At 42.0% G+C, this 26887-nt stretch overlaps 1 protein-coding gene across 3 annotated transcripts in view; it reads left to right on the top strand.

The window, feature by feature from the left end:
• The window catches only part of TBC1D32 (TBC1 domain family member 32), a 552992-nt gene that overhangs the window by 363743 nt on the left and 162362 nt on the right, over positions 1–26887 (top strand). For all 3 annotated transcript variants that reach the window (XM_040350328.1, XM_040350326.1, XM_040350327.1), the window contains exons 24-25: positions 6652–6774; positions 16510–16618. In XM_040350328.1, the coding sequence (XP_040206262.1) occupies positions 6652–6774; positions 16510–16618 (232 nt within the window). The remainder of the gene's footprint in view (positions 1–6651; positions 6775–16509; positions 16619–26887) is intronic.

Genomic DNA, 26887 nt, shown 5'->3' with positions numbered 1-26887 from the left:
AATAAACAATTTAAAATGAGCACTTTTGATTATGAACGTTCGAGTCCCATAGACTTCAATGGGGTTCTAAAGTTTGCGCAAACGTTCGGTCCGTTCTGGTGCGAACCGAACGGGGGGGGGGGGTGTTCTGCTCATCCCTAGTAAGGAGCTAATAAGAATATATTTTAATTTATTTTAAAAAAGTGTTCCTTAACTGAAGTCATATGCAAAGCATGTGTAACACTTTTGATCTACATACTGTATGAATAAAATAGCAACTACTATGTTGGTGCCAAAACTATACAAGCACTATCAGGCGGAAAATCACTCCACCACTGCTTAAAGCACAAGAAACCCCTATCAATCTCTGGAAGAACTTTTGATTCTGAACGTTCGAGTCCCATAGACTTCAATGGGGTTCTAAAGTTTGCGCGAACATTCGGTCCGTTCGAAGGTTCTGCTGCGAACCGAACAGGGGGGGGGGGGTGTTCGGCTCATCCCTAGTAAGGAGCTAATAAGAATATATTTAATTAAAAAAAAAGTGTTCCTTAACTGAAGTTATATGCAAAGCATATGTAAAACCTTTGATCTTCATACTGTATAAATAAAATAGCAACTACTATGTTGGTGCCAAAACTATACAAGCACTATCAGACGGAAAATCACTCCACCACTGCTTAAAGCACAAGAAACCCCTATCAATCTCTGGAAAAACTGTAGGGTTCCCCAGAACCCTGGTTGAGGAAGGCTGCAGTACAAGATCGATCTCATTCAGTGCCAGATTGGAAGTAATCTGACATATAATGAATACCAGTGGACTTCTGATCACAAAACTATACTAAGCTCTAGCTTTATTATTTAAATAGTTAAGTAAAGAATAGAATATGCTTTGTGTGAAATCAAGCTGTTTAAAATACCTTTAAAATGGTGCTGCATTAAGCTGCTCAATGTATGTCAGATTATTTATTTATTTAGCTTATTTATTTGTATGTAGTAGAAAAAATATGTATTTCCTTAATTTACAATGCTTTTTTAGAGTTAACCATATTACTGGATTTACCGCCATGTGTTACACGACTGTTAGAGAACAGGTATAATTTGGGGGCTATGCAAGTAATTTATTAATAAAAAGCAATGTAGTAAAATGCAAAAAAAAAACATTATAAATATCCAGCACTTACCAAAATAAGCAAAAAGGCACTTCCAGATAATTTCAACTGGCCCATATCCCTTAAAGAGACAGCCCCATCTCCGGCTCAGAGACAGACCCAATCCCAGAGACCCTCACAGACCCACATTCAAGCAGCATTAACAAAGCCCCATTCTGCTTGAATAAATTACCAAGAAAGGCTGCACAGCTTATATGCAGTTAGGCACGTGTCATGCGCACGCAATCTCTCACCACAGTGCTCCGAGAGCGGCTGTCACCGAAAGGAGAATCCAGTCTGAAGGGAGAGGCAGAGTGGGGATGATATCACTCCGCCCTCCACTGTCTTAGCGGTAATTCCCCTCCACTGTCTTAAGCAGGCTGGAGCCACAACTATATGCGTTTGCCGGCCTATGCAGCCGCCCCTCATTTTACGGCTGCCCCTCATGTTGTGGCTACCCTACTTCATCATCTTACTAAATTAACATGTCTGGCAGAGGTGATGTTCCGGTACTTTCTGACAGAAAAAAAAAAAACCCTGGTGATGCAAACATGCAAAAACAGCATGATAACATACCCGCGTGATAGTAAACACCACACATGATGACATTCCCACAGATGTAAGCAATGTACCCCCAGAAACTATAAATACTGACCACATACAATGCCCAAACTAGAGAAATCAAGTACTACTCACAATATAAATAAAAAACAAACACAAAACAAAATATTATGTCAATATAGAAAAATAATATAAAAAGGGCCAGATTATTCTAAATATTTTTTTTTTTTATATTTATATTTATCTATGAGGTTTCTTGCACACAGTACTGGTTTATAAACGTCATTCCTGGCAGAAATGTGAGGATGGGCTGTATAATAAATGTGTATATTTGCTTAAATGTGCTCACACAATGCGTAAAGGGGGTGTGGCATACATATTTTTTTTCTGATCTATATGCAGCACTATTTTCCACGTCTGTGTACAGGCCCATTCAAAGCAATGGACTGCATTTAGCTGCATTTAGCTTGGTAAAAACAAAACACCTGAAGGCCTAAAAAGACTATGTCAAGCATCCATGTGCAGGTGCCCTAAGTATACAGTCCACTCTATTTTTTAAAGCCTAACAAAGGAGAATAACTTTCCCTCTTAACCACTTCCATACTGGGCACTTAAACACCCTCCTGACCAGACCAATTTTCAGCTTTCGGTGCTCTTACATTTTGAATGACAATTTCTCAGTCATGCAACACTGTACCCAAATGATTTTTTTTGTCCTTTTTTTTCCCACAAATAGAGCTTTATTTTGGTGGTATTTGATCACCTCTGCGTTTTTAATTTTTTGCGCTATTAATGAAAAAAGACCGAAAATTTGGAAAAAAATGATTTTTTCTTAGTTTCTGTGATAACATTTTGCAAATTATTAATTTTTCTTCATAAATTTTGGCCACAATTTATACTGCTACATGTCTTTGATAAAAATAACCCAAAGTTTTTGTAAATTATTTGGACTGTGTGAAAGTTTTAGAGTCTACAAGCTATAGTGCAAATCATAAAAAATTATCACATCTGATCACACCTGATTTACTGAAGGCCTTTCTCATTTCTTGAGACCCTAACAAGCCAGGAATGCCCACAGATGGCACTGATGAGGTGGCACAGATGGCACTGAGGCAGCACAGATGGCACTGAGGTGGCACAGATGGCACTGAGATGGGTACTGATGAGACCCATACGTACGGTCGTCAGTTGGTGGTTAAGCATTGATCTCAAAAGCAGTCAATCAATATATACATTTTTAAATTTATAATTTGAATGTAATTGAATTTAATCTCATGAAAAAATGATGTACCATGTTACTGCATTTTACATTTTAGACATAAATGACGATAAACTTACTCCAAAATTAAGCTAAATTTAGGCCATCCTTCAGATCTGGTGGACTGCTTGCTTCAGGTTCCCAAATCCAAATATGTTGAGTGCAAATAAAGAAAGCTCCACTGCGGTGCCTAAAGAGGAAGTTCACTCCCCCTGCTCATTTTTATTTTTAATCCCCTCTTACCTGTCATACTGGGTTGTCCTCAAGTAGTAAACTCACTCGCCCCTGTGCCACAATATTCTCATCAGGGAGCTGTCTCTGTTCCAGGTTCTTGCAGTTGGCCCCCTGATGGCCATGAATTGTGTGAATTGCTAGAGAATATATATATATATATATATATATATATATATATATATTTTTTTTTTTTGTGAAGAGTGCATGTAATCGGCACAAGATCAATCAGCTCTATCCAGGCAGAGGGTCAGGGGTCATGCAGCCACATAGCACATTAGCCTATGCCTCTGCACGTGAGTCCCATGTGATGGGGGACAGCTTTATATGGACTAATATAGAGGAATGTTATGATATGCTTTTATTCAAGTCTTTTTTTTTTTTTTTTGTTATTATGAAACCTATTTTTGGCTAATAATAAAGCCTTTGCTTGGGGATAAGGCGCTAGGCCTACGTGCCTTCTATTTTTTTTATGTTCCAGTACTTCGGATTCCCCAGCCTGTGGAAGCCAGTGAGGTATGCATTATCCACTTAGAAGCGTCAGAATAGAAGTTCACAATTGTATCAAGGCCCAATGCACAGCACAGGAGATGGAACTGTGTGTTTTTGCCACATAGAACAATCAGAGGAGAATGCACACTCTTCCCACAAGCTTTAAAGCGGGATTCCACCTGCAATTTTTTTCTTTTTAAAAGTCAGCTAACACTTTAGCTGCTGACTTTTAATAAGGACACTTACCTGTCCTAGGCACCGGCGATGATGGGACCCCGACGGTGATCGCTCGGTCCTGGCACCTCCATCCTGACTAAGGTTAACAGGCAGTTAAGCCTTACGGCTTCACTGCGCGCTTCCTACTGCGCAACACTGACTTGCATGGCGCTTTGTGAATGGGCCGCTGCCTCCTGGGATACACACAGTTCCCAGAAGGCAGCGCGCCCCATTCACCAGAAGACACCGCGATGGAGGACGAGGAAGAAGATGACCGCCATGGAGGAGGAGGCAGAAGAGCTAGTTCCGCATAGCAACAGCCCTTTCTGGTAAGTATATTTTTTATTTTTTTCAAAAAAAAATCTATTTTTTTTATTTTTGGTAAAAAAAAATCTGGGTGAAACTCCACTTTAACCTTGCAGAGACATAATGAAACCTTACAAATAATGAATATTGTCTACATTTCTTATACACAAAATCCAATAGAATTTGTGTTGTTACTAAATAACAATTATTTATAAAAGTTTTAAATATTTCAGCTGTTTTCATTTTTTATAAAAAAAAAATCAAAAACGGGACTGAATAAAATGGGAAGGCTGATCTTCTGCCATCTCCTCGGCATCGCATATGTCATGCAACTAGTCAGAATTCTTGATCTGTGTACCTGTTCTGAGTCACTGACCAAGTATTGGATCAAAATAACAGCCAAGCAACCATCATTGTGGACAGGTCAGGTCACACTTTTCTCCTTTTAGCAACCATCATTTTCTAAAGGAGAGTTGGTCAAATAGATGTCAAGTTCGAAACATATTTTTATTTAAACAGAACATTTGTTTCCATAAGTCTATATCGGATCTGACAAAGGGACAGTTGAAACAGAAGGGTTTGGGTTTTTTAAGTAACTATTCCTCGAACAAAGGAAGCAATGTTTAATGGTGCTTTTGTGACCACAATTTCACATGTAGTAAAACTGATTTTGGATTGAATTTACAAAAGGTGTGGTAAGTGGTTTAGCTTTAAAGCGGTGGTAAACTCTTGGAATAATAAAAAAAAAAGAATAATGAATGCATGTAAATAGATTTGTAGTTAATAGAACTGTCATGCAATGGAAGCTTGACCTTTAATTATACCTTTAATAACAATGGCTTGCAATTGCCCAAATGCCTTATAGAATTTCACTGTAGCACTGAAGATTTCCTTCCTATGCAATGGTTTATGTATGACTTGAAACCTCTTGGCTAGATATAATGTTCAAGGTCACTTATAAAGGGCTTCTGCTCGACATGTTCATAATTCTGCACAACCAATACAGTTGTTAGTGCACTCCAGTCTAAGATTAATGGCATTGAGTCAAGATTCAGAACTGAAATATGGGCAATTTTGTTTCTGGATCATTTCCTCCATGACTGCTTGCTGTAATAAAACAACTGTCATAGTCAGTTTGTGTTGTTTGAGTACAGAACAGTACTGCAGCATTATTTGGGAGTAAATGCAAAGCTTTTACATTATATTGTATGTAAACAGTCTATTGTTTCCTTAATGTTTTTTTTTTCTCAGAACTATGGTGTGGTTAGTGTGAGCAAATTACATACAATTTCAACTATATGATTTTTATAGTTTATTATCAAACTAAAGTGCACATTTTTGTGTTTAAATCATACAGTCTTTTAGTGAAATTTCAAGCTAACAGCTTGAAATAGTTACTGTATATGGAAAGTGTTTACCTTCTAAAGATTTTTTTATTCTGTTATGATTCACAAACCGCTGTTGCAGTTGACCCCATGTAGCGTTGCCTCTCTTCCTGTAACCTGCTCATTGGACTGTAAATCAGGATTATTTCCTATGTCCATGGAGAAGAGATCCAGCAAGCTGGTAAAGTACATCTAAACCCAGTCACAAAAATCTTAGCCAAACTTTTCATTTCAAAAGTTGTTTACAATCTTTTTAAATACCGTATACAGCCTTCAATTAAAAAACATCTAGTATTCTTGCCATGAAGGACTTTGTTCAGACACATAGGGTGACAACCGTCTCCCAGTTGTGCTCCTGTGTTGTCACCCTGTCACGTACATCCCTCGTTAAAAAGTGTCTTTACTTTTGTTTTAAAAAAAATTGCAAATACTGTAGCTGCTGACTTTAAGGAAATAGATGCTTACCAGCGTTGGCTTCCTCATAGCCGACTCTTATCAGACTTTGGCCTGCGGCACAGGAATATTGGATATGGGAGCTGGCTATGACTACCACAAGTCTCCCCACTGAGCAGACATAAGGCAAAGCATTGGTGCGGGACTAGTCTAACGGCCTCGTGGGACTGGTGACATGTCTCAGGAGGTTGTGGTTGGGCGGACATAATTTATGCAAATATTACGGGAGTGGTTACCTGTCACAAACATGTTGCCTGAAAAGAAAAAAAAATGTTAGAGGAAGAGGATGAGCAAACGTCTAGTTTTAGGATTACATTGTTCAAGCATGGTCCATCATTAGAAAGCCGGTGCAGAGCAAATATATGCGTCTGATGCGAGTAAATGAAGGCAGGAAGTGATTAAAAGAGGCAGAAGGCAATTGGCAGCACTAATATGCAGCATAAGGTTGAAAAAAAGATTAAAACTGTTTAGAAAAATTACAATTCTTTAATACACATGCTTTATGACAGTAAATACCATTCAATTAGAGTTGCTGTATTTGATTTAACCTATAGAAACAGAGAATGTGGATGATCATTTTTAATAATTCATATGTTAATAAAGTATTTTCTGTGTTTTTCAGATTGCTGAATGTGTTATGCTGTAATCTAGACACCTTATTACTTCTTGAGTCACAGTACAAAGTGTGTGAAATGCTTTTAAATGCCCAGAAAGAAAATATTCCAGATTCCTCACAAGCTTCAGGGTAAGTGGTACACCGTTTTTTTGTCCCTTGAGCTATAGAGTATTTCTAAGTGCATGTAGCAAAAACAATTGAGTACTGTCCATAATACTTTTTTTATTTGTGCTAACATCCCAGTTTTCAGGACAAGCTACTGGCGTGTAACCCCTCGCCAAAAATATTAAAGGAACAAAAAAAAATGTATCCCCCAGATCCACCAGAACAGTAATGGAGCTTGGATTGTTGTTCCAGAAATGAGCTCCTATATTGCCCCCCTACTCTACGAAGCCAAGAAACCCTTTTCACTTTCAAACCTTTAAAAATGATAAGCCCAAGAAAGCTGGAGGGGGGAGGGGGGTTATCCTCTCCTGCCGCTTCTTAACCACCTCAATACTGGGCACTTTCACCCCCTTCCTGCCCAAGCTATTTTTCAGCTTTTAGCGGCGTCACAATTTGACTGACAATGCTACTATCCAAATTTGATTTTTATAATTTTTTCGCCACAAATAGAGCTTTCTATTGGTGGTATTTGTTTACCTCTGCGTTTTTTTCGCTATAAACAAAAGAACAGCGACAATTTAAAAAAAAAAAAGCAATATTTTTTACTTTTTGCTATAATAAATATCCCCAAAAATATATATATAAAAAAAAAATTCCTCAGTTTTGGTAGATACGTATTCTTTTACATATTTTTGGTAAAAAAAATCGCAATAAGCGTATATTGATTGGTTTGTGTAAAAGTTATAGCGGCTACAAAATATGGGATAGATTTATAGCATTTTTTTTTTTTTATTAGTAATGGCGGCGATCAGTGATTTGTATCCTGACTGTGATATTGCTGTGGACACACCGAACACTTTTGACACTATTTTGGGACCATTCACATTTATACAGCGAACAGTGTTATAAAAATGCACTGATTACTGTGTAAATGTGACTGGCTGGGAAGGGGTTAACATAGGGGGCAATCAAGGGGTTAAATGTGTACCCTAGTGAGTGATTCTAACTGTAGGAGGAGGGGACTGACTGGGAGAGTTGACCGATCTGTGTCCCAGCATCAATTTGGGACACGGCATTGGTCTCCTCTCCCTGACAGAACGTGGATCTCTGTGTTTACACACAGAGATCGATGGTCCTGCTCAGTTACTGCGCAATTGTGGGTGCCCGGCGGACATCGCGGCTGCTGGGCACGCGCATCGGGTTCCCAGTAACGCGGTTGGTGCACGCGCGCGCCCCCTAGTGGCTCTGCAAGGCGAGGACGTCATATGACGTCCTCTCAGAACAAGAGCACTATCGTGCCCCCGTCAATTGATGGAGGCCGGTAGTAAAGTGGTTAAAGCTATACATAGTGATGGCTAATAAGCCACTTGGTCCACTTTCAGGAGAAAGCTAGCCGTTGGCTGAAGACAAAAAATACAGGGGTAAACCACTTGTAAACTACATCGTATATATTCATATTGCGGTCAGCAAGTGGCTAATACATTAAGGCATATCTTTGCGTTGTGGATAGAATAGGAAATAGTTATAACTTCTATCAGGATTTACTGTGCCCCCACTAGTGAAATATACCCTCTTTATTTCTCCTAGTAACCATTGTCACCGGGACTGAAAATCGAAAATTGTGAACCTTCACTAGAAGTAAAATAGGGGGATATCTTTCAAATGGCACACTTGTTCCAATGACAACTACTTACAGTATTTTGGGAGATCTCCTCTCTTTTCTTGCTGGGGTTAAATTACTAAAGCCAAATTGGTTGTTTACTTTGTAAGGAAATTTTTCCCAGAGCTTACTGAATGTGGTGAGGACTTACTGTGCAAACAATACCCAATCATGCGCAATAAAAAAAATATATTTTTGTTTGAATATGATTGGATAATGGAAGTCCGCAGAGTCTCACATCATTCACTAAGCTCTGGGAATATTTACAGAAAAAAAAAAGTCAACCCTAGTCTATCAAAAATTAAAAAAAGGTTTGGCTTTGAAGGTAGGTTTTAACTAACATCAATGTGACCCTAAATATGTTGGTTCAAATTAAAACAAAAAAAAAATCGTAATTTTACATCCAGTTTTAACAATCATCCTAAAACGTTTTAGACACACAGCTTTAAAGTGGAATTCCAGGAGCAATCTAACAAAGTTTAAACCTACCCCCAGCCCCCTTCTAACCCCTATACTAACTACCCTGTAGATTACAGGCGTCTCAAACTGGCGGCCCTCCAGCTGTTGCAAAACTACAAGTCCAATGAGGCATTGCAAGAATGACAGTTACCAGCATGACTCCCACAGGCAGAGGCATGATGGGACTTGTAGTTTTACAACAGCTGGAGGGCCACCAGTTTGAGACCCTTGCTGTAGAAGGAAGATGCTTATACTTACCTATTCTTAGGGCCCTCCGATCTGGTCATATGATCTCCGTATTAGCCAGCTTCAGAGGAGAGGGGAGAGCAGCAACAACAGATGGATTTCCTGGGTGGTGACATCACCCATATGCTTACTATGAGGAATTCGTTGTCGGCTGTTCACTCTTCTCCCCTGTGGCTGGCCACTGATAGTTGATCTCATGATCGGACCTCTGACAATAGGGGAGTATAGGCATCTTCATTCCACAGGGTAGTTAGTATAGGATTTAGAAGAGGGTGGGAACAGTTTTAAACTTAATATAGATTTATCCTGGAATTCCAGTTTACTATTTATTACCCTCACAAGGTACAATTTTTTTTGTGTGTTTTACAAAGGTATTGAGGACTCTCATATTCTTTTCTTTGGACCAATGTTTTAAAGTGACCCTGTGGAATTTTTATACTTATGTGTAAAGTAGGTAGTATATCAGTTACTAATAAGCAGTAGCAGGAATTTTTTTCTCAGGAAATAGGTGCAGGAACTCCACCTTCCAAATCATCCCTCCTACCCACCTTCGAGCACTGTCCCTTGGTTCCACCCACCTCCCAGTATCATCCCTTTTAAGGATCACAGAACCAAGTAATTTGTATGGAATTTGACACTGATAACAAGAAAAGCAATAAAATAGATCGCCTGCAGCCAACAACAATAGGCCCCCCCAGCAGCAATAGACCCCCCTTGCAACAATTGTCCCCCTCCAGCAACCGTAGATCCCCCACTGGCAACAATAAACAACAATAGGGGTGCCCAACCAGTGGCCCGGGGGCAATATGTGGCCCGTGGAGCGCTCTGATGTGGCCCGCGACCTCCTGCTCTGGGATGGCTGGTTGGCAAGCCCAGATTGCAGGTTGCCGACCTGCCGTCTGAAAGCATCAGTGTTGTAAATAAAGCCGGCGGTAGAGGAAGCAAGCGGCTTTTCAGAAAGTGCACCACACCTGCAAGATATATTAGACGTCTATGGCAAAGTGTAGCTAACCGACGGGAAAACCTGAGGTACACTACGCCGCAATAGACCACAGACCATCAGTATAAAAGCAGCCTTAGGCCCCTTTCAAGCGATCAGTCCGACCCAATCGGACCCGCCATTCACCTCTATGGATCGGCAGATGTAAACAGACTTTTGTCTGTTTACACCTGCCTACCAATCCGATCTGCTAAAAAAAAAAAAAACAGAAGTGGATCTGTCCCATTCCATCTGATTGGATCAGAGGGCCCATAGAGTAGATCGGGCTGTGTCTGCTTGGCATATCCAGACTAGACACAGACCTGTCATCTGCCCTTGGGCCTTCAAAAAGTTGGGCACCCCTGCCCTACAACAATAGATCCCACCCAGTGACCATAGTACCTCCAGCAGCCAACATCAATAGACCCTCCAGCACACTCTAGTACTCCTTTCCATGGCATACATTCTGTGCTGGAGGTCCCGGAACTGCTTTCCCCCGCGTTCCTGCTGAAGAAAATCCCTGAGCAGTAGTATCTCAGTCAATAGTAAAGATTATAATCATTAGATGACCTCTTTGCAGGAGTAGATGTACCTCCTTTACATGGGTTTTCTTAACCACTTCCATACAGGGCACTTATACACCTTCCTGCCCAGACCAATTTTCAGCTTTCAGCGCTGTTGCACTTTGAATGACAATTGCGCGGTCGTGCTACACTGTACCCAAACTAAATTGTTATTTTGTTCCCACAAATAGCGCTTTATTTTGATGGTATTTGATCATCTCTCCAATTTTTATTTTCTGCAAAAAAAATAAAAAAATTACTGAAAATTTTGAAAAATTAAACGTTTTTTTTTGTTTCAGTTACAAAACATTGTAAATAAGTACGTTTTCTCCTTCACTGATGGGCACTGATGGTACTGCACTGATAAGGCGGCACTGATGGGCACCGGTGAGGTGGCACCAATGAGGTGGCATTGATGGGCACGAATATGCGGCACTGATAGGTTGCACTGAAAGGCGGCGCGGATGGGCACTGATAGGCGGCATGGATGGGCACTGATAGGTGGCATGTATGGGCACTGATAGGTGGAACGGGTGGGCATAGATGGGCACTGATAGGTGGCACTAATGTACTGCAATGTGTTGTACTAATGGATGCCAATCAGTGGCAAACAATAATGCCTGCCAATCAGTGATGCCCATTGTGGCCATTGATTGGCATCCATTGTGGTCTAGGGTGGCATACCTGTGGTGGGCATCCCTGGTGGTCTAGTGGCGACCCCTGGTGGTCCAGTGTGAGCATCCTCGGGGGGGGGGGCTGCGCTGATAAATGATCAGACATTTCTGAATACCTCCAGGAATCATTAAAGTGATCCACTTGTTTGACTATTTTTAATTAATTGGCACTTAATTGAGTTAACCAGTTAGTATTTTTATAATATTTCTATAACCTGGAGATGACCTTTGGTTTGCTGTTAATAATTCTAATCTGTAAATGTAATGCACACATCACCTAGTTCATTGTACCCAGCAAACCTATGTTGCATCTACTCCTTCATTTAAGTGATAATGTTGAACTGAAGTCTCAGCAAAAAAAAAATAGACTACATTAAGTAATCGAAAATCCATTCCTTTTTTTCATTGAAAATATATTTCTACAAATATGTTTCCCAACAGTTTATCAGCAAGTGTCAGTCATTTTGTTATCGGGCAGGTTTAAACTTGTTCTTTTTTTTCTCTCCAATTTATACCTTTTTTGTTATTTGCTCTAGGTGTAAAAATGAAAAAGCTGACTAGCGCTTAATCCACAAATCCTCGTTTTATTTAGTTTCATTTTTTTCTGCTCCTTGGTGTGCTACTGTAGATGATCTGAGATATAACTCATTTTATTATCAAATGCTCTTAGCACATACTGTAAGTCACAGGTAATACCATTGGCAGCTAGTTACCAGACTCGGTGCTTGATTTGTATTTTTTTTTTTTTTTGTATTTGTATTTGATTTGTATTTTATTTTTTACCTTTTCTTACAGAAAAAACGTGTTTTGACTTAACCGCTTGCCGACTGCACGCCGTTGTTTGACAGCGGCAGAATGGCTCCCCTGTACGGCGCCCGTCTTAAGGGGTATAGGCGGCGATGTTAGCCGGGCATCCACGATCGCTCCTGACAGAGCTAGAACGAGGATCTGTGTGTGTGTATATACACAAATCTACGTTCTGGCAGGGGAGAGATGACAGATCGTGTGTTCCTAGTATATAGGAACACCGATCGGTCTCCTCCCCCAGGGAGTTCCATCCATCCTACAGTTAGAACACGCTGAGGGAACACATTTAACCCTTGATCGCCCCCTAGTGTTAACCCCTTCCCTGCCAGTGAAATGTATACAGTAATCAGTGGCTATTTTTAGCTCTGATCGCTGTATAAATGTCAGTGGTCCCAATAAAGTGTCCAATCTGTCCGCCGCAATGCCGCAGTCCTGATAGAAATCGCTGATCGCCTCCATTACTAGTACTATTTTGTAGACGATATCATTTTTGCGCAAAACCAATCAATATGCGGTTATTGCGATTTTTTTTTTTTACCAAAAATGTGTAGAGTATATATCGGCCTAAACTAAGGAAGAAATGTGTTGTCTTCTAAAAAATGTGGGTATATTATAGCAAAAAGTTAATAATATATATATATATATATATTTTTTAAATCGCATTTTTTTGTTTATAGCACAAAAAATAAAAACTGCAGAGATGATCAATTATCACAAAAAGAAAGCTCTATTTGTGGGGAAAAAAGGATGTCAATTTTGTTTGGGTACAGCGTTGTATGACCGCGCAATTGTTCGTTAAATCGACACGGTGCCATATCACAAAAAAATGGCCCGGTCAGGAAGGAGGTAAATCCTTCCAGGACTGAAGTGGTTAAAAATGAATCTTGCTAGTGAATTACTTATTATTACTGTTTGCATTTTAGAGAAATTTACCAGATGTGGTGAGCATAATGCCTTGTTTGCGTTTTAATGTAGTACAGCTGTCTTAGAGCGGAGCACCACCCAAAAAGGAAATTCTGCTTTAAAGCCTACTCCCCTGCTCCTGTTTGTGAAACTGAGCTTTTGGGGAGGAGGTGGGTACCTGTCAAAATCAGATACCTGCTTTCACTTACTTTCCATTCGCCTTAGGCGATCGGAAGCAGAAGTTCTCCTACTAAAAGTCTTCTGGGACACATATAACAGGTCCCAGAAGACTTCGGGACCAGTCAAACAGCGCAGCATTGCTTGCACATGGGCAGTGGGCACCCAGCTGTGAAGCCGCAAGCTGTCACAGCCGGGTGGCCATAGTGAAGATGTCGGCGCCACTGAGGAAGGACACAGGGAGAAAACGGCTGGGGAGAGTGCACCACTGGATCGTGGAACAGGAGAATGGCTGTTTTTTAAAGTCAGCAGCTACACTTTTTGTAACTGATGACTTTTAATAAACATAAAAATGACTGGAACTCTGTTTAAAAGTGGTTGTAAACCTCAGACATGAAATATAAACAGAGCATATCCCTCTATAGTGTGTACTTGCCTCAGTTAAGAGCACAGAGCATCATTTCTGTCTGCTGATGGGTTCCCCTGCTATTAGCATGAGTCACTTTTGACACGTTTTCCTGACACTAAGAGAAAAAAGGTAATTGACAGCCTCAGCTCTGTTCCTGTATGCTTTGTGAAGGGGGATGCGTCCCATCCCTCCAATCAGCTGTCAGAGCTCTCCTCACTGAGCTCTGCAGAGTGTAACTTCAGCTCCCCTTCCCCTTGTTTCTGACAGCTCTGACAAGCTTTTATACATTCTAAAATTTGAACAGATGTAGAGAAGATGAGACTGCAGATAAACTGGCACAACTTATGTAGGAGAATTTGTTTTATCTCTGTGTATCACCTGATTCCAGTCACTTCACTGGGTATACGTGAGGGTTTGCAACCACTTTAAGCCAATGGCTTGTGAAACAAATGTGATACCAGTCTGCCTGTTTTTTTTATCTTGTATCTATTGTCTGCATAAATGGAGGGTTAGAACTTATGTCAGGTTGTTATTGTGGTCTGCATTCCAGGTAGGGTGGTTTTCCCTCACTTCCTTTTCCAGGTACCCAACAGGAAGTTAGAGGACATCTCACATTTTTTATATTTGTCACCAAAACTAGTGTATGCATTGGAGAATTCTCTGCTACTCCTTTTTCGATGACAACTGTAACATTTTTTTCTTTTTCTTTAGGTTATGTTGAAAATGGTTCCCAGGACAGGAAATATGTTTTTTTTTTTTTTTCATACTTGCCTAGGTGGTCTGATGCTGCATCTGTCCCCTGGCGCCTCTAATACTGAGAACCGAGCAATCCAACATCGCCAATCGCTAGGTTCTCTGAGCTCCCTGAGCAAAGAGCTGCTGACTGTCAGTCACAGCTCTCTGCTCTGCCCCCTCCTCGCTCACTGGAGCGCTTAGCTGTGCAGGGGGTGGAAGTGGCCGGCTCAGGCTCCCAGTGGCTCGCTGAGAGGATGAGCTTGGGTGTCAGTCCAGGGATCTAGATGGATTCCGACTCCGTGGTCATGATAACGTGGACCCTGGACCGACTCTGATGTCCACAAAACAAACTGCACTCTTGTGATCCATAGGAGAAGTACAGCCAAACAAGTCCCCATGTCAGAACACAATAGCTGAATAGCTAACATTGCATAGTTGGTACGTGAGCTCCTCTGGGTTGAGCGGAAAAAAAATGTCTGGGTGTACCAGACATGTGAATCAGAGTTAGCCTTTCCACATTACCCAAAACCATATTAAAGCAAAGTTCACCCCCAAAAATGTAACTTCCACTTATCTGGTTCCAGATACCTATCTAATACAGGTATTTGCTCCTACTTCCAGCGATAGATTGACACAAAATCTGCCGCGATCTACGCCATGTCTGGCCCCTCCTCTGTCCCCTCCACTGTCTTCTGGGAGACACACAGGTCCCAGAGTACAGCAGGGACCAGTCAGGATGCGCGTGAGCAGTAGGGAACCAGACTGTGAAGCCACAAGGCTTCTTTTTCTAATTCCCTTACTGAAGATGGTGGCCCCTCCACCCGGGAGTCGAGGAACGTGGGCGGATTCGGGTGAGGACTAGGGATGAGCTTCGAGTTTGAGTCGAACACATGTTTGCCTGTTTGTAAACAAGGCAGATCGCCTTAAGATCCACTAAGCAGGAACATGGATCTCTGTCTTCCCCCAGTCAAAGCACCTCTCCCCACAGTTGGCAAGCACTCCCAGGGAACACATTTAACCCTTTGATCGCCCCTGATGTTAACCCCTTGCCTACCAGTGTCATTAGTACAGTGACTGTATTGGTGTCACTGGTCACCAAAAAGTGTCACTTAGTGTCAGATTTGTCCCCCGCAATGTCGCAGTCCCGCAAAAAAACGCTGATCGCCGCCATTACTAAAAAAAAAAAAATCCTAAATCTTTTCCAAAGTTTGTAGACAGTATAACTTGTGTGTAAACCAATCAATATACGCTTATTGGGAATTTGTAACCGAAAATATACATATTGGATATAACAAAACCAGTGTAGCACAACCAATATATTATATAAGTCCCAGTAATGATGTGCATATTTTACACATATTTATGTGAGTATTTCTAATCTCTGTTCATAGTTTTACAAGAAATTTTCAAGCAGAGCGCACTATGGTTTCTACTACTTATTTTTTGGTTACACATGAATGATTAAAATACCAAGAGGAGGTCAGTGTTGTCAAGGCACGTCTGTTGGAGTACCCTTGTGATATCCTGGGAGACATACTTACAGGTGATTGGGACTCTGTTATGGGGTCATAGTTTGGAGGTAAACAGGCATTTCAGTCAGAGGTGGTGGTCACTGAAGTCACTGGATTTTATTAACTATTATTTCAAATATTCACTTTGAGTGACACTGAGGTGGAAATTTACCAAAAATTGGGACTTTATATTGTATTTAATGTGTTATGACATATATTGGTTGCACTACACTGGTTTTGTTATCTTGAATCTTATATGAGAGTCAGCAGTGTTACCTTTTTATAACTTGTGTGTAATTGGCTGTGCTACCTCAGTCCTTGCTTTCATGTCAAATAAGTCTATGTCATGTCTGATCCTTTGGCATCTCCTCTATGGCCTTAGCTCAAGATCATTTTAGTGATGTGTATAACTTGAACTTTTGCAAGGAAAGAGGCAAATTTGCCACCCATGTGGTTAATAAGACTGCAAGCAGTATTGTTTTAAATACTTTCCGGCCAGAACTCCTTCTCACATTATAGCACCAGCATTGTAAGTCGTGACTGTTTTTTTTTTTATATATATTGTAATGAGACTTTTCTTTTAAAGCTGGTCACATCTTTTGATATTTAGAATTTAACAATTGCATGTATTTTCAGAAATGTAATTATCGATGGCTTATCTGTGGAGAGAAACCATATTTTGGTTCGGATGAATGTTATTGGAGGTCCACATGAGCGTGTGCTACCTCCCAGAACCTTGCTCCAGGTATTGCTTTTCTTCGATATGTTAACAGTGTTAAATGTTAAATGTGAAAGCTAAAAAAAAAGTCCTTTATGAATTGGGCTTTAATAAGCAAAAGCTTAAGGAAAGGAATATAAGCAGCGGTTGTAGCATGCAATTTAATTATGTGTATAATTCTTCTAGTGGAAGTTAAAATGGTAACAAATATCTGACTGATTTTAACGGGCAGCACTCAGTCCTCCATTTTAGCCAGTTTATTACCCAAAGTCCATTTGTTTTACACAAAAAAATGTGCGCGAAATAGCAAAAAACAAGTAAATCAAATTACTAATGGAAAATCTGACATTTTCTGCAAAGTACAGGTACATATGTTTTTTATTCCCCCCCCCCCCCCCAAAAGATATGTTTAGTAATGTACCTCCTCATAAATGCACTCCACTCCCAAGTAGCACCCCTTTTGTAACAAGTGGTTGCTCTGCCTACCCTTGTACCCTATATTATTAATAATTTGGCTGGTGGTGAAGGATCTCACTAATCAGATATTGAGGTATATGAGGGTATATACGAAGTCAACCAATTGAAACACACAGCAAGCATGTTTTTATTGGCCCAGGCACTACCAATATCAGATATGAAGGAGGACTAATCTGACTGTCTAGTCTTTGATGAGCAACCTTACTATAAGCAATAATAGGTGGTGCAGCCCTGGCTTTGGAGGTAAGGGTCATTCTGTTGACTTTGATTACCCCTACTTAGGTACCATAGACACAGCAGAATGTCAGGTCTGTTTGAGCATTGTAGCATCCAATGTTATAGAAAACTGAAGGCAGATATTGAGTACAATCGATAGATTAAAGGTCTGTAGGGGCAGATCGAAACAAACTAGATAATATGACATTCAATCTGTATTATTACCCCACTGTGCTCTACAATGTTAGAATTATCAGAATAATTAATTGAGCAGTGATCTGCAGTTGGCACATACAAATTTCAGTGCTTTAAGCTGTATTTCTTCTTTCTGTATAGGAAAGAAATCTGGAAAGATTATATATTAGTTAATGTTTGGCTTCATGTTCCCTATAATATTAAATATGAGTAAAAACTACCTGCAGTATATTTCAAATGAGCAGATCACAGTGTAGACAGTTAACCTCTTCCATACCGGGCAGTTATACACACTTCCATACCAGGCCTATTCTGGCACTTCTCTCCTACATGTACAAATCATAATTTTTTTGCTAGAAAATTACGCAGAACCCCCAAACATTATATATGTTTTTTTAGCAGACACCCTAGGGAATAAAACGACGGTCATTGAAACCTTTTATCTTGCACGGTATTTGCGCAATAATTTTTCAAACGCCTTTTTTTGGGAAAAAAATTGTTTCATGAATTAAAAAATTTTAAAAACAGTAAAGTTAGCCCAATTTTTTTGTAAAATATGAAATATGATGTTACACCGAGTAAATAGATACCTAACATGTCACGCTTTAAAATTGCGCACACTCATGGAATGGCGCCAAACTTCGGTACTTAAAAATCTCCATAGGCAACGATTTGAAATTTTTTACAGGTTACCAGTTTAGATTTACAGAGGAGATCTAGTGCTAGAATTGTTGCTGGCACTCTAACGCACGCGGCGATACCTCACATATGTGGTTTAAACGGCGTTTACATATGTCGGCGGGACTTGCGTGTGCGTTCGCTTCTGCGCGCAAGCTACCGGGGACAGGGGCGTTAAAAAAATTAATTTTTATTTCTTTTTTTTTTATATATATTTATTTCTTTTTTTACACTTTTTTTTTTTAATTTTTTTTTTTTTTTTATCACTTTTATTCCTATTTCAAGGAATGTAAACATCCCTTGTAATAGGAATGTGTGTGACAGGTCCTCTTTATGGAGAGATGCGGGGTCAATAAGACCCTGCATCTCTCCCCCAGGCTGGAAACCATGAGATCGGTGAAAAAAAATTCACTGATCTCATGCTTGTGGTTGCTTAGCAGCCGCAATCGCGGCTTTGTTTACTTACGGGGACCCGGGCGTGACGTCATCACATCGCGCCCGGGTCCTCCGACGGTCATAGAGATGACTGGTGACCATCTGGTCACCAGTCATCTCTATGCTTCCTGCGAGCGCCGGACGATTCGTTCTCCGGGCCCCCGATGGCACGGGAGAGCCCGGAGAAGCACCGGATGGCGGCGGGAGGGGGGGGATGTCCCCTCCCGCCGCCTGTAAGAACGATCTAGCGGCGGAACCGCCGCTATGATCGTTCTTACGTTGTGCAGAATCGCCGGCAGTTTAGAAGGATATCTGAATGATGCCTCTAGCTGCAGGCATCATTCAGATATCCACCCGGAAAGCCCAGGACGTCACATGACGTCCACTCTGAACGGCAGAAGTTCTTTGTGGACGTCATTTTACTATGGGCCGGTAGGGAAGTGGTTAAGGGAAACTATTCTCTTTCATAAACTATTCTCACTTTGTTAGAAATACATCATTATAACATTTCCAAAAGCGGATACCCTAAAGCTTTTGAACCTTATTGTTTAAAAACCATGAACAATTATTTGGAAATGTAACAGATGCCAATGTTATAGTATTTTTCATCATATCACAAAAATTGATTTGCAGATGTATAGCCTAAAAAAAAAATAAAAGCATAACCCAAGGGCAGTAGAACTGAATTGTAAACAAATAAGAAAGAGAAAAGTAGACATCACTATCTGCTTGTCAGATTATGGGTGTTATTTTCCTATTATTGGAGATAAATACAAATTGAAGTTAGGTTCTCTTAAATCTTATTACAAGTGGTAGTCGGGGTCTGCTCTATGTCTCATGGAGCCCCTTCCTGACATTTTCTCCTTTGTTATCGTAGGCAAATTACTGTCATGTTGCTAAATCCATAGTAGTACTGTTATCACAGGATTAAAATGCAATATGTTTTACCAACGTTATCAAATTTTACCAGGCCGGTGTCATATTCCAAGTATGATAAATGAATACTGGCATGATGGAGTTTTACCAATCAGTAATACATACCCAAGATGTGCAGCCCACATGTGCTTTCTGAATAATTTGTTGGATGGCAATCAAAACTTAGCAGCGTGCGATATACAGGTGCATCTCAAAAAAATTTGAATATCATCAAAAAGTTCATTTATTTCAGTAATTCAATTCAAAAAGTGAAATTCATATATTTTATATAGATGCATTACACACAGAGTGATATGTTTTTAAGCATTTCTGTCTTTTAATTTTGATGATCATAGCTTATAGCTAGTAAAATCCCCAAATTCAGTATCTCAGAAAATATTACATAAGACCAATAAAAAGGATTGTTAATACAGAAATGTTGGCTACTGAAAAGCATGTCTATGTACAATATAGTATGCACTATGCCAATACTTTGGGGGTGATTCACAGAGAGTTAGGCCGGTGTATCAGTAGATACGCCGACCTAACTCGGAATCTACGCCGACGCAAATTTAAGCGTATTCTGGAAACCAGATACGCTTAAATTAGGCTCAGATACGAGCGGCGTAAGTGTCTTACACCGTCATATCCTAATGTGTAATTTTTAGGCTGACCGCTAGGTGGCGCTTCCATTGCGGTCGGCCTAGAATATGTAAATGAGTAGATACGCCGATTCACGAACGTACGCTTGCCCGACGCAGTAAAGATACGCCGTTTACGTAACGCACTTTCAGGCCTAAAGTTATTCCATCAAATAGCTGGAATAGTAATGCTAAGTATGGCCGTCGTTCCCGCGTCGAAATTTGAAAATTTTACGTTGTTTGCGTAAGTCGTCCGTGAATAGGGATTTACGTAATTTACGTCCACGTCGAAACCAATAGGACTGTGCGGCGTACTTTGCCGCAATGCACACTGGGATATGTACACGGACGGTCACCCTCCATTAGCATAAAACACGCCCCCTCAGCCGAATTTGAATTAGGCGCCATTACGCCCGCCCGATTTACGCTACGCCACCGTAACTTAGCAGGCAAGTACTTTGTGAATCATGTACTTCTCGCTAAGTTACGGCGGCGTAGTGTAAACACGATACACTACGCCGCCGCAACGATACGCCTGCCTACCTGAATCTAGCAATATGCCTCTATTGTCAAGAGGAAGATTAGAGACACCAGACCCAACAATGTCAACAAGCTGAAGGTCACTATCAAAGCAGCCTGGGCTTTCAGAACACCTTAGCAGTGCCACAGGCTGATCGCCTCCATGCCACCCTGCATTAATGCAGTAATTCATGGTATAGTGCATACTATACCGTACATAGTAGCCAACATTTCTGTATTAAAAATTCTTTTTTTTATTGGTCTTATGTAATAATCAAATTTTGGGTTTTCACTAGCTGTAATCCAAAATCATCAAAATAAAAAAAAATAAAAAAACGCTTGAAATACATCACTCTGTGTGTAATGCATCTATATAAAATAAATGGGTTTCAATTTACTGAAATAAATTAACGTTTTGATGATATTTAAATTGTTTGAGATGCACCTGTACATTGGGGTTGATTTGCTAAAACTGGAGAGTGCAAAATCCGGTGCAGCTCTGCAAAGAAATCGATCACCTTTCAGGTATTTTTGTCAAAGATTAATTGAACAAACTGAAGTTAAGTGTTGGGCAATCTAACAGCAAATAGACTATGCACTTTGCAAGTGTGATGATGTTACAAGCTCCGCCCCCCACATTTCTGTCACTGCCCACGTGGAACACTGCTTGATAAAGTCACGTGATGAAATGCGTCAGTAGGAGCTTGTGACGTCATTATGTACTAATAGAAAGAATACAGCTACCCACAAGGGAAGCTGGGCCGAGGACTTGCAGATGTTTAATTGATCCTAGGGGCCCAATCACCATTGTACAGAACAAATTACCTGTGTGCACCAGGGCTAGTGCATTTATGAGAGTCATGCTGGGAGGTGAGCGCATAATGTGTCTGTTGGAGGGCACACTCGGTGCACATACAAGTTCACCACTAGTATTGAATATCCACAATTGCATGTTTTTTTAAGCATGTCATTTGTTTAAATTATACAGACTCTAATAGAGGTCATTATTATCTCTGCATTATCTTACTGAGGCATTTTTAGTTTGGGGTTTTCATCTGTGAGGTAGTGCTTCACTTTGGATCTTTGTCATATATTGAATTTATTATGTTTATCACATCTTGCCAGTATCGGGACAGCTTTGGGCATCTCCAAAACAAATTTATGAAAGAACTAGGGCATTTTGCACATCTTGGACATTCAGAATTTTGCCTCCTGCCTACTCTATGCAGCAGCTCTGGTGTAGGATACGCCCTGTACAAAATAAATAGTTGGGTCATTCTAGGGATAAAACGTTTCTACGGAAGGGAGTTTAAAGGGGTTGTAAAGACAAAAATATTTTCCTCTTAAATTAAAGTCTGACAGTAGCTGATAAAGTAAAAAGTAATGTTTTGCATTATAACTAGTTTGATACCTGTTGAAATCAAGCTTTTATTCACCTCCGGCACTCCTGAATCGTTATTCTCACTGACTTCCTGGTTTGCGGTGCGCATTCATTCTTGCTACATCACGGCCTAATGGGAACTACAGTAGAGGTGGTGTATACAGAGGGGGTTGTTAATCAATTTCAGCTGCTTTGCTGTTAATCGAAACTAACAACAGGTGCACTAGATAGGCAACAATGAGACAACCTCCAAAACAGGAATGTTTTTTCGGGTGGAGGTTTCTGACATTTTTTTCCCTACTCATCTTTTTTTGATTAGGGTCAGTGTCACTACTGGTAGCACGAGGCGATACTTGGACCCTGTGAAAAAAATATATAACGTGTTTTAAACAAATAAACCAAAAAATTATATACAAACAGCGCTCAAGTGTGTGTGAATCACACTGTGATAAGGTGATAGGTAATAATAATCTTCAATATAAATTCAAATGAATCAAAAACCTGTGATAAAAGTGTTCATAGGAAAACATAAAGTTCATGGAGGAGCAAAAAGGAAAAAACGCTTCTTTGCTTCTTTCAAGGTGTAAAATCTTCAAATTATATTCAAAATAATCTTCCACCACACCCGATGTGAAACAATAGTGAATCCTCCACCAATAGAAATGGCCACTCACCAGAACAATATGCCTAGCACTCTCGTGTTTTGGCACAGAAGCTTTGTTATAGTTAGTTTAAATCAGCAGGCGAGCTTCCATTCCCAGACAGGTGGACAGATAAATCCTCAAAAATGAAAAGAGTGTAACATAGTGTGATACCATAAAAGCAATTTTAATCACAAACCACAAACAAAATCTTCAAAGAGTGCACTCACACAGTGCCAAAATTAAAAAAGCGTGATAGATACACATCAAAGATTCCTCAGTATTGTGCGGCTGAAATGCAATGGTCTCGGCGGACCCAAAAATGAACTAGGCAACTCACACCACTCGATCTCCACACTGTATTGGAAATAAACTGAAGCTGGCGTGAAGAGAAACCGGACGCTGGTCACTGGCGAGCAAACATACGACTGGCCTGTCTTCTCACGTTAGCAATTGGTCACTGATCAGATGATAACCAAGCTCCCGACATGTTTCGTCGTAAAATTTGACTTAATCATGGGATACTTGGACCCTATAAAGGTTGTATAGGCATACCAACTCCTCCAGGATGGCACATCAATACGTGTCATTGCCAGAAGGTTTGCCGTGTCTCCCAGCACAGTCTCAAGAGCATGGAGGAGATTCCAGGAGACAGGCAGTTACTCTAGGAGAGCTGGACAGAGCCACAGAAGGTCCTTGACCCATCAGAAGGACCGGTATCTGGTCCTTTGTGCAAGGAAGAACAGGATGAGCACTGCCAGTGCCCTACAAAATGTTTTTTTTTTTTTTGTAGTTGAACTGGATGGACTTGTGTCTTTTTTCAACCTGACTAACTATGTAACCTCCTGCAGGCCACTGGTGTGAATGTCTCTGACCTAACAATCGGAAACAAACTTCATGGGGGTGGCCTGAGGGCCAGGCGTCCTCTAGTGTGCTCTGTGCTCACTGCCGGACACTGTGGAGCTCGATTGGCATTTTCCATTGAACACCAGAATTGGCAGGTCCGCCACTGGTGCCCCATGCTTTTCACAGATGAAAGCAGATTCACCCTGCGCATATGTGACAGACGTGAAAGGGTCTGGAGAAGCCACAGAGAACTTCATGCTGCCTGTAACATCGTTCAGCATGACCGGTTTGGTGGTGGGTCAGTGATGGTCTGGGGAGGCATATCCATGAAGGGACGCACAGACCTCTACAGGCTACACAATGGCACCCTGACTGACATTAGGTAATGGGATGAAATCCTTGGATCCATTGTCAGACCCTATGCTGGTGCAGTGGGTCCTGGGTTCCTCCTGGTGCACGACAATGCCTGGCCTCATGTGGCGAGAGCATGCAGCCAGTTCCTGGAGGATGAAGAAATTGATACCATTGAATGGCCCCCACGCTCACCTGACCTAAATCCAAAAGAACACCTCTGGGACATTATTTTTTGGTCCATCCGGTGCCGCCAGGTTGCACCTCAGTCTGTTCAGGAGCTCAGTGATGCTCTGGTCCAGATCTGGGAGGAAATACCCCAGGACACCATCCGTCATCTCATTAGAAGCATGCCTTGATGTTGTCAAGCATGCATACAAGCACTTGGGGGCCATACACTAAGGACTATTTTAAATTGTTGCAATGAAATTTCAGCAAAATGAACTAGCTTGCTGCATAATTTTTTTCACTTTGATTTTCGGGGTGTCTTTGAATTCAGCCCTCTGTACAGTAGGTGAACGCGATATTGTGTCAATCTCGCTCCCTTTCTCGGCGAGATTGAGCACCTACGAGCCCCATCGCGGGAGCCAGCGCCGAGCTGGCTTGCCGCGATGGAGACAGAGCCGTCATAGAAGCGACGGGAGATCCGACTTGGATTCCCGCCAATTCTACACGTGTGCAGCGTTTGTTATGAATCCTGAGGGGAAGTCCCCGCCGGATTTTAAATAAAAATCCGGCATGGGTTCCCCCCTCAGGAGCATACCGGGCCCTTAGGTCTGTTATGGGTTGTAAGGAGAGCCCCCCTACGCCGAAAAAAACGGCGTAGGGGGTCCCCCTACAATCCATACCAGGCCCGTATCCAAAGCACGCTACCCGGCTGGCCAGGAAGGGAGTGGGGACGAGCGAGCGCCCCCCCCCCTCCTGGGCCGTACCAGGCTGCATGCCCTCAACATGGGGGGTTGGGTGCTCTGGGGCAGGGGGGCGCACTGCGGCCCCCCCCACCTCAGAGCACCCTGTCCCCATGTTGATGAGGACAGGGCCCCTTCCCGACAACCCTGGCCATTGGTTGTCGGGGTATGCGGGCGGGAGGCTTATCGGAATCTGGGAGCCCCCTTTAATAAGGGGGCCCCCAGATACCGGCCCCCCCACCCTAAGTGAATGGATATGGGGTACATCATACCCCTAACCATTCACCTGTAGGAAAAATGTCAAAGTTAATAAACACACCACACAAGGGTTTTTAAAATAATTTATTTTTCTGCTCCGGAGCCTCCCCCTGTCTTCTTTATTAGCTCTGTTTACCAGGGGGAGCTTCTTCTTTGACGTCTTCGGGTGGGTGGGGGCCGCCGTCTGGTTCTCTTCCACCGCCGGGGGGGGGGGGTCGCTTTTAAAAAAGCCCCCACCCCCCGGCGGGTTTCCTCCGGCGGGGGGGCTTCTTCTTCCGCTATCCTGACGGGTCTTCTCCGCTATCCGGGGGGTCTTCTCAACTCTCCGGGGGTATCCTTCTATGTTCGCCGCTCTCCGCTGTTGACTCGGCGCACCCCGGTTCTTCCTCTCGCTGTCCTGTGCCTTCTTCCGTGCTGTACGTCTTCTTCTCCTTCCGTGCTGTGAGTTCTTCCGTGCTGTGACGTCATGTTCTTCACTTCTCTTCTTCTCCCGATGTTGGCACGTCGCCTTTCCTCGCTGCAATGACAAGTGCGTGGCTTGCATCGGATTTATATAGACCTCACAATCCCATCATGCTCTTTACCTACCCATGTGATACCTACCCACGTGGGTAGGTATCACATGGGTGTACCCCATACTCATTCACTTAGGGTGGGGGGCCGGTATCTGGGGGCCCCCTTATTAAAGGGGGCTCCCAGATTCCGATAAGCCTCCCGCCCGCATACCCCGACAACCAACGGCCAGGGTTGTCGGGAAGGGGCCCTGTCCTCATAAACATGGGGACAGGGTGCTCTGGGGTGGGGGGCCGCAGTGCGCCCCCCTGCCCCAGAGCACCCAACCCCCCCATGTTGAGGGCATGCAGCCTGGTACGGCTCAGGAGGGGGGGGGGGGCGCTCGCTCGTCCCCACTCCCTTCCTGGCCGGCCGGGTAGCGTGCTTTGGATACGGGTCTGGTATGGATTGTAGGGGGACCTCCTATGCCGTTTTTTTTCAGCGTAGGGGGGCTCTCCTTACAACCCATAACAGACCTAAGGGCCCGGTATGCTCCTGAGGGGGGAACCCATGCCGGATTTTTATTTAAAATCCGGCGGGGACTTCCCCCTCAGGATTCATAACAAACGCCGCACACGTGTAGAATTGGCGGGAATCCAAGTCGGATCTCCCGTCGCTTCTATGACGCGCTTGCTGGGATGTGCTGTCACTATTCCAGTGAGTGTGAGATGTCGGCGAGATCTCGGCACCATGTCGCCGAGAATCAGCGCGATGCTGTCGTGCTAAAAACACAATATCACAAACACTTACTGTAGGTGGATAATTTTCATTTCCATCAAATGATGTGCCATCTTTTTTCATTCCTAAGACCTTACCCAGTCCATATCAGTATAGATATCCAGCATGAGATTTTTCCCGTTGAGATCTGATATGTTTCCAAAGTGTTCCTTTCATTTTTTTTTAGCAGTGTACAATGTAATACTGACATATAATCACACACATAGGTTGGACTTGATGGTCTTTTTTTAATCTCACCTACTATGTAGCTATGCGTAGGGAATATCGAGACCAGCTGAACATTCTTCATTATTTGGTCCCATATATCCTCTAGGTCCACAAAAATATCCATCTCCCATTTTGTCGACAGGGAATTGGAAATGAAATTTTTCCATATTATATAAATATAGATAAAGACGCAGACCTACCATATGGCAGCTATGGCACTTTACCTAATAAATCTAAACATCTTCTATATCTCTTCCACAGCATGTCCACTGAGCTCATTCTGCATTCTGCAGCTGAACTGTTCATTAGACAGATTCTTTTGTTAAGTGCCACACTCC

The sequence above is a fragment of the Rana temporaria genome, chromosome 4 (genome assembly GCF_905171775.1).
Source record: "Rana temporaria chromosome 4, aRanTem1.1, whole genome shotgun sequence".
Taxonomy (NCBI): Eukaryota; Metazoa; Chordata; class Amphibia; order Anura; family Ranidae; genus Rana; species Rana temporaria.
Note: the sequence above shows the minus strand (reverse complement) of the source record. Positions and strands in the feature narration are given on the sequence as shown.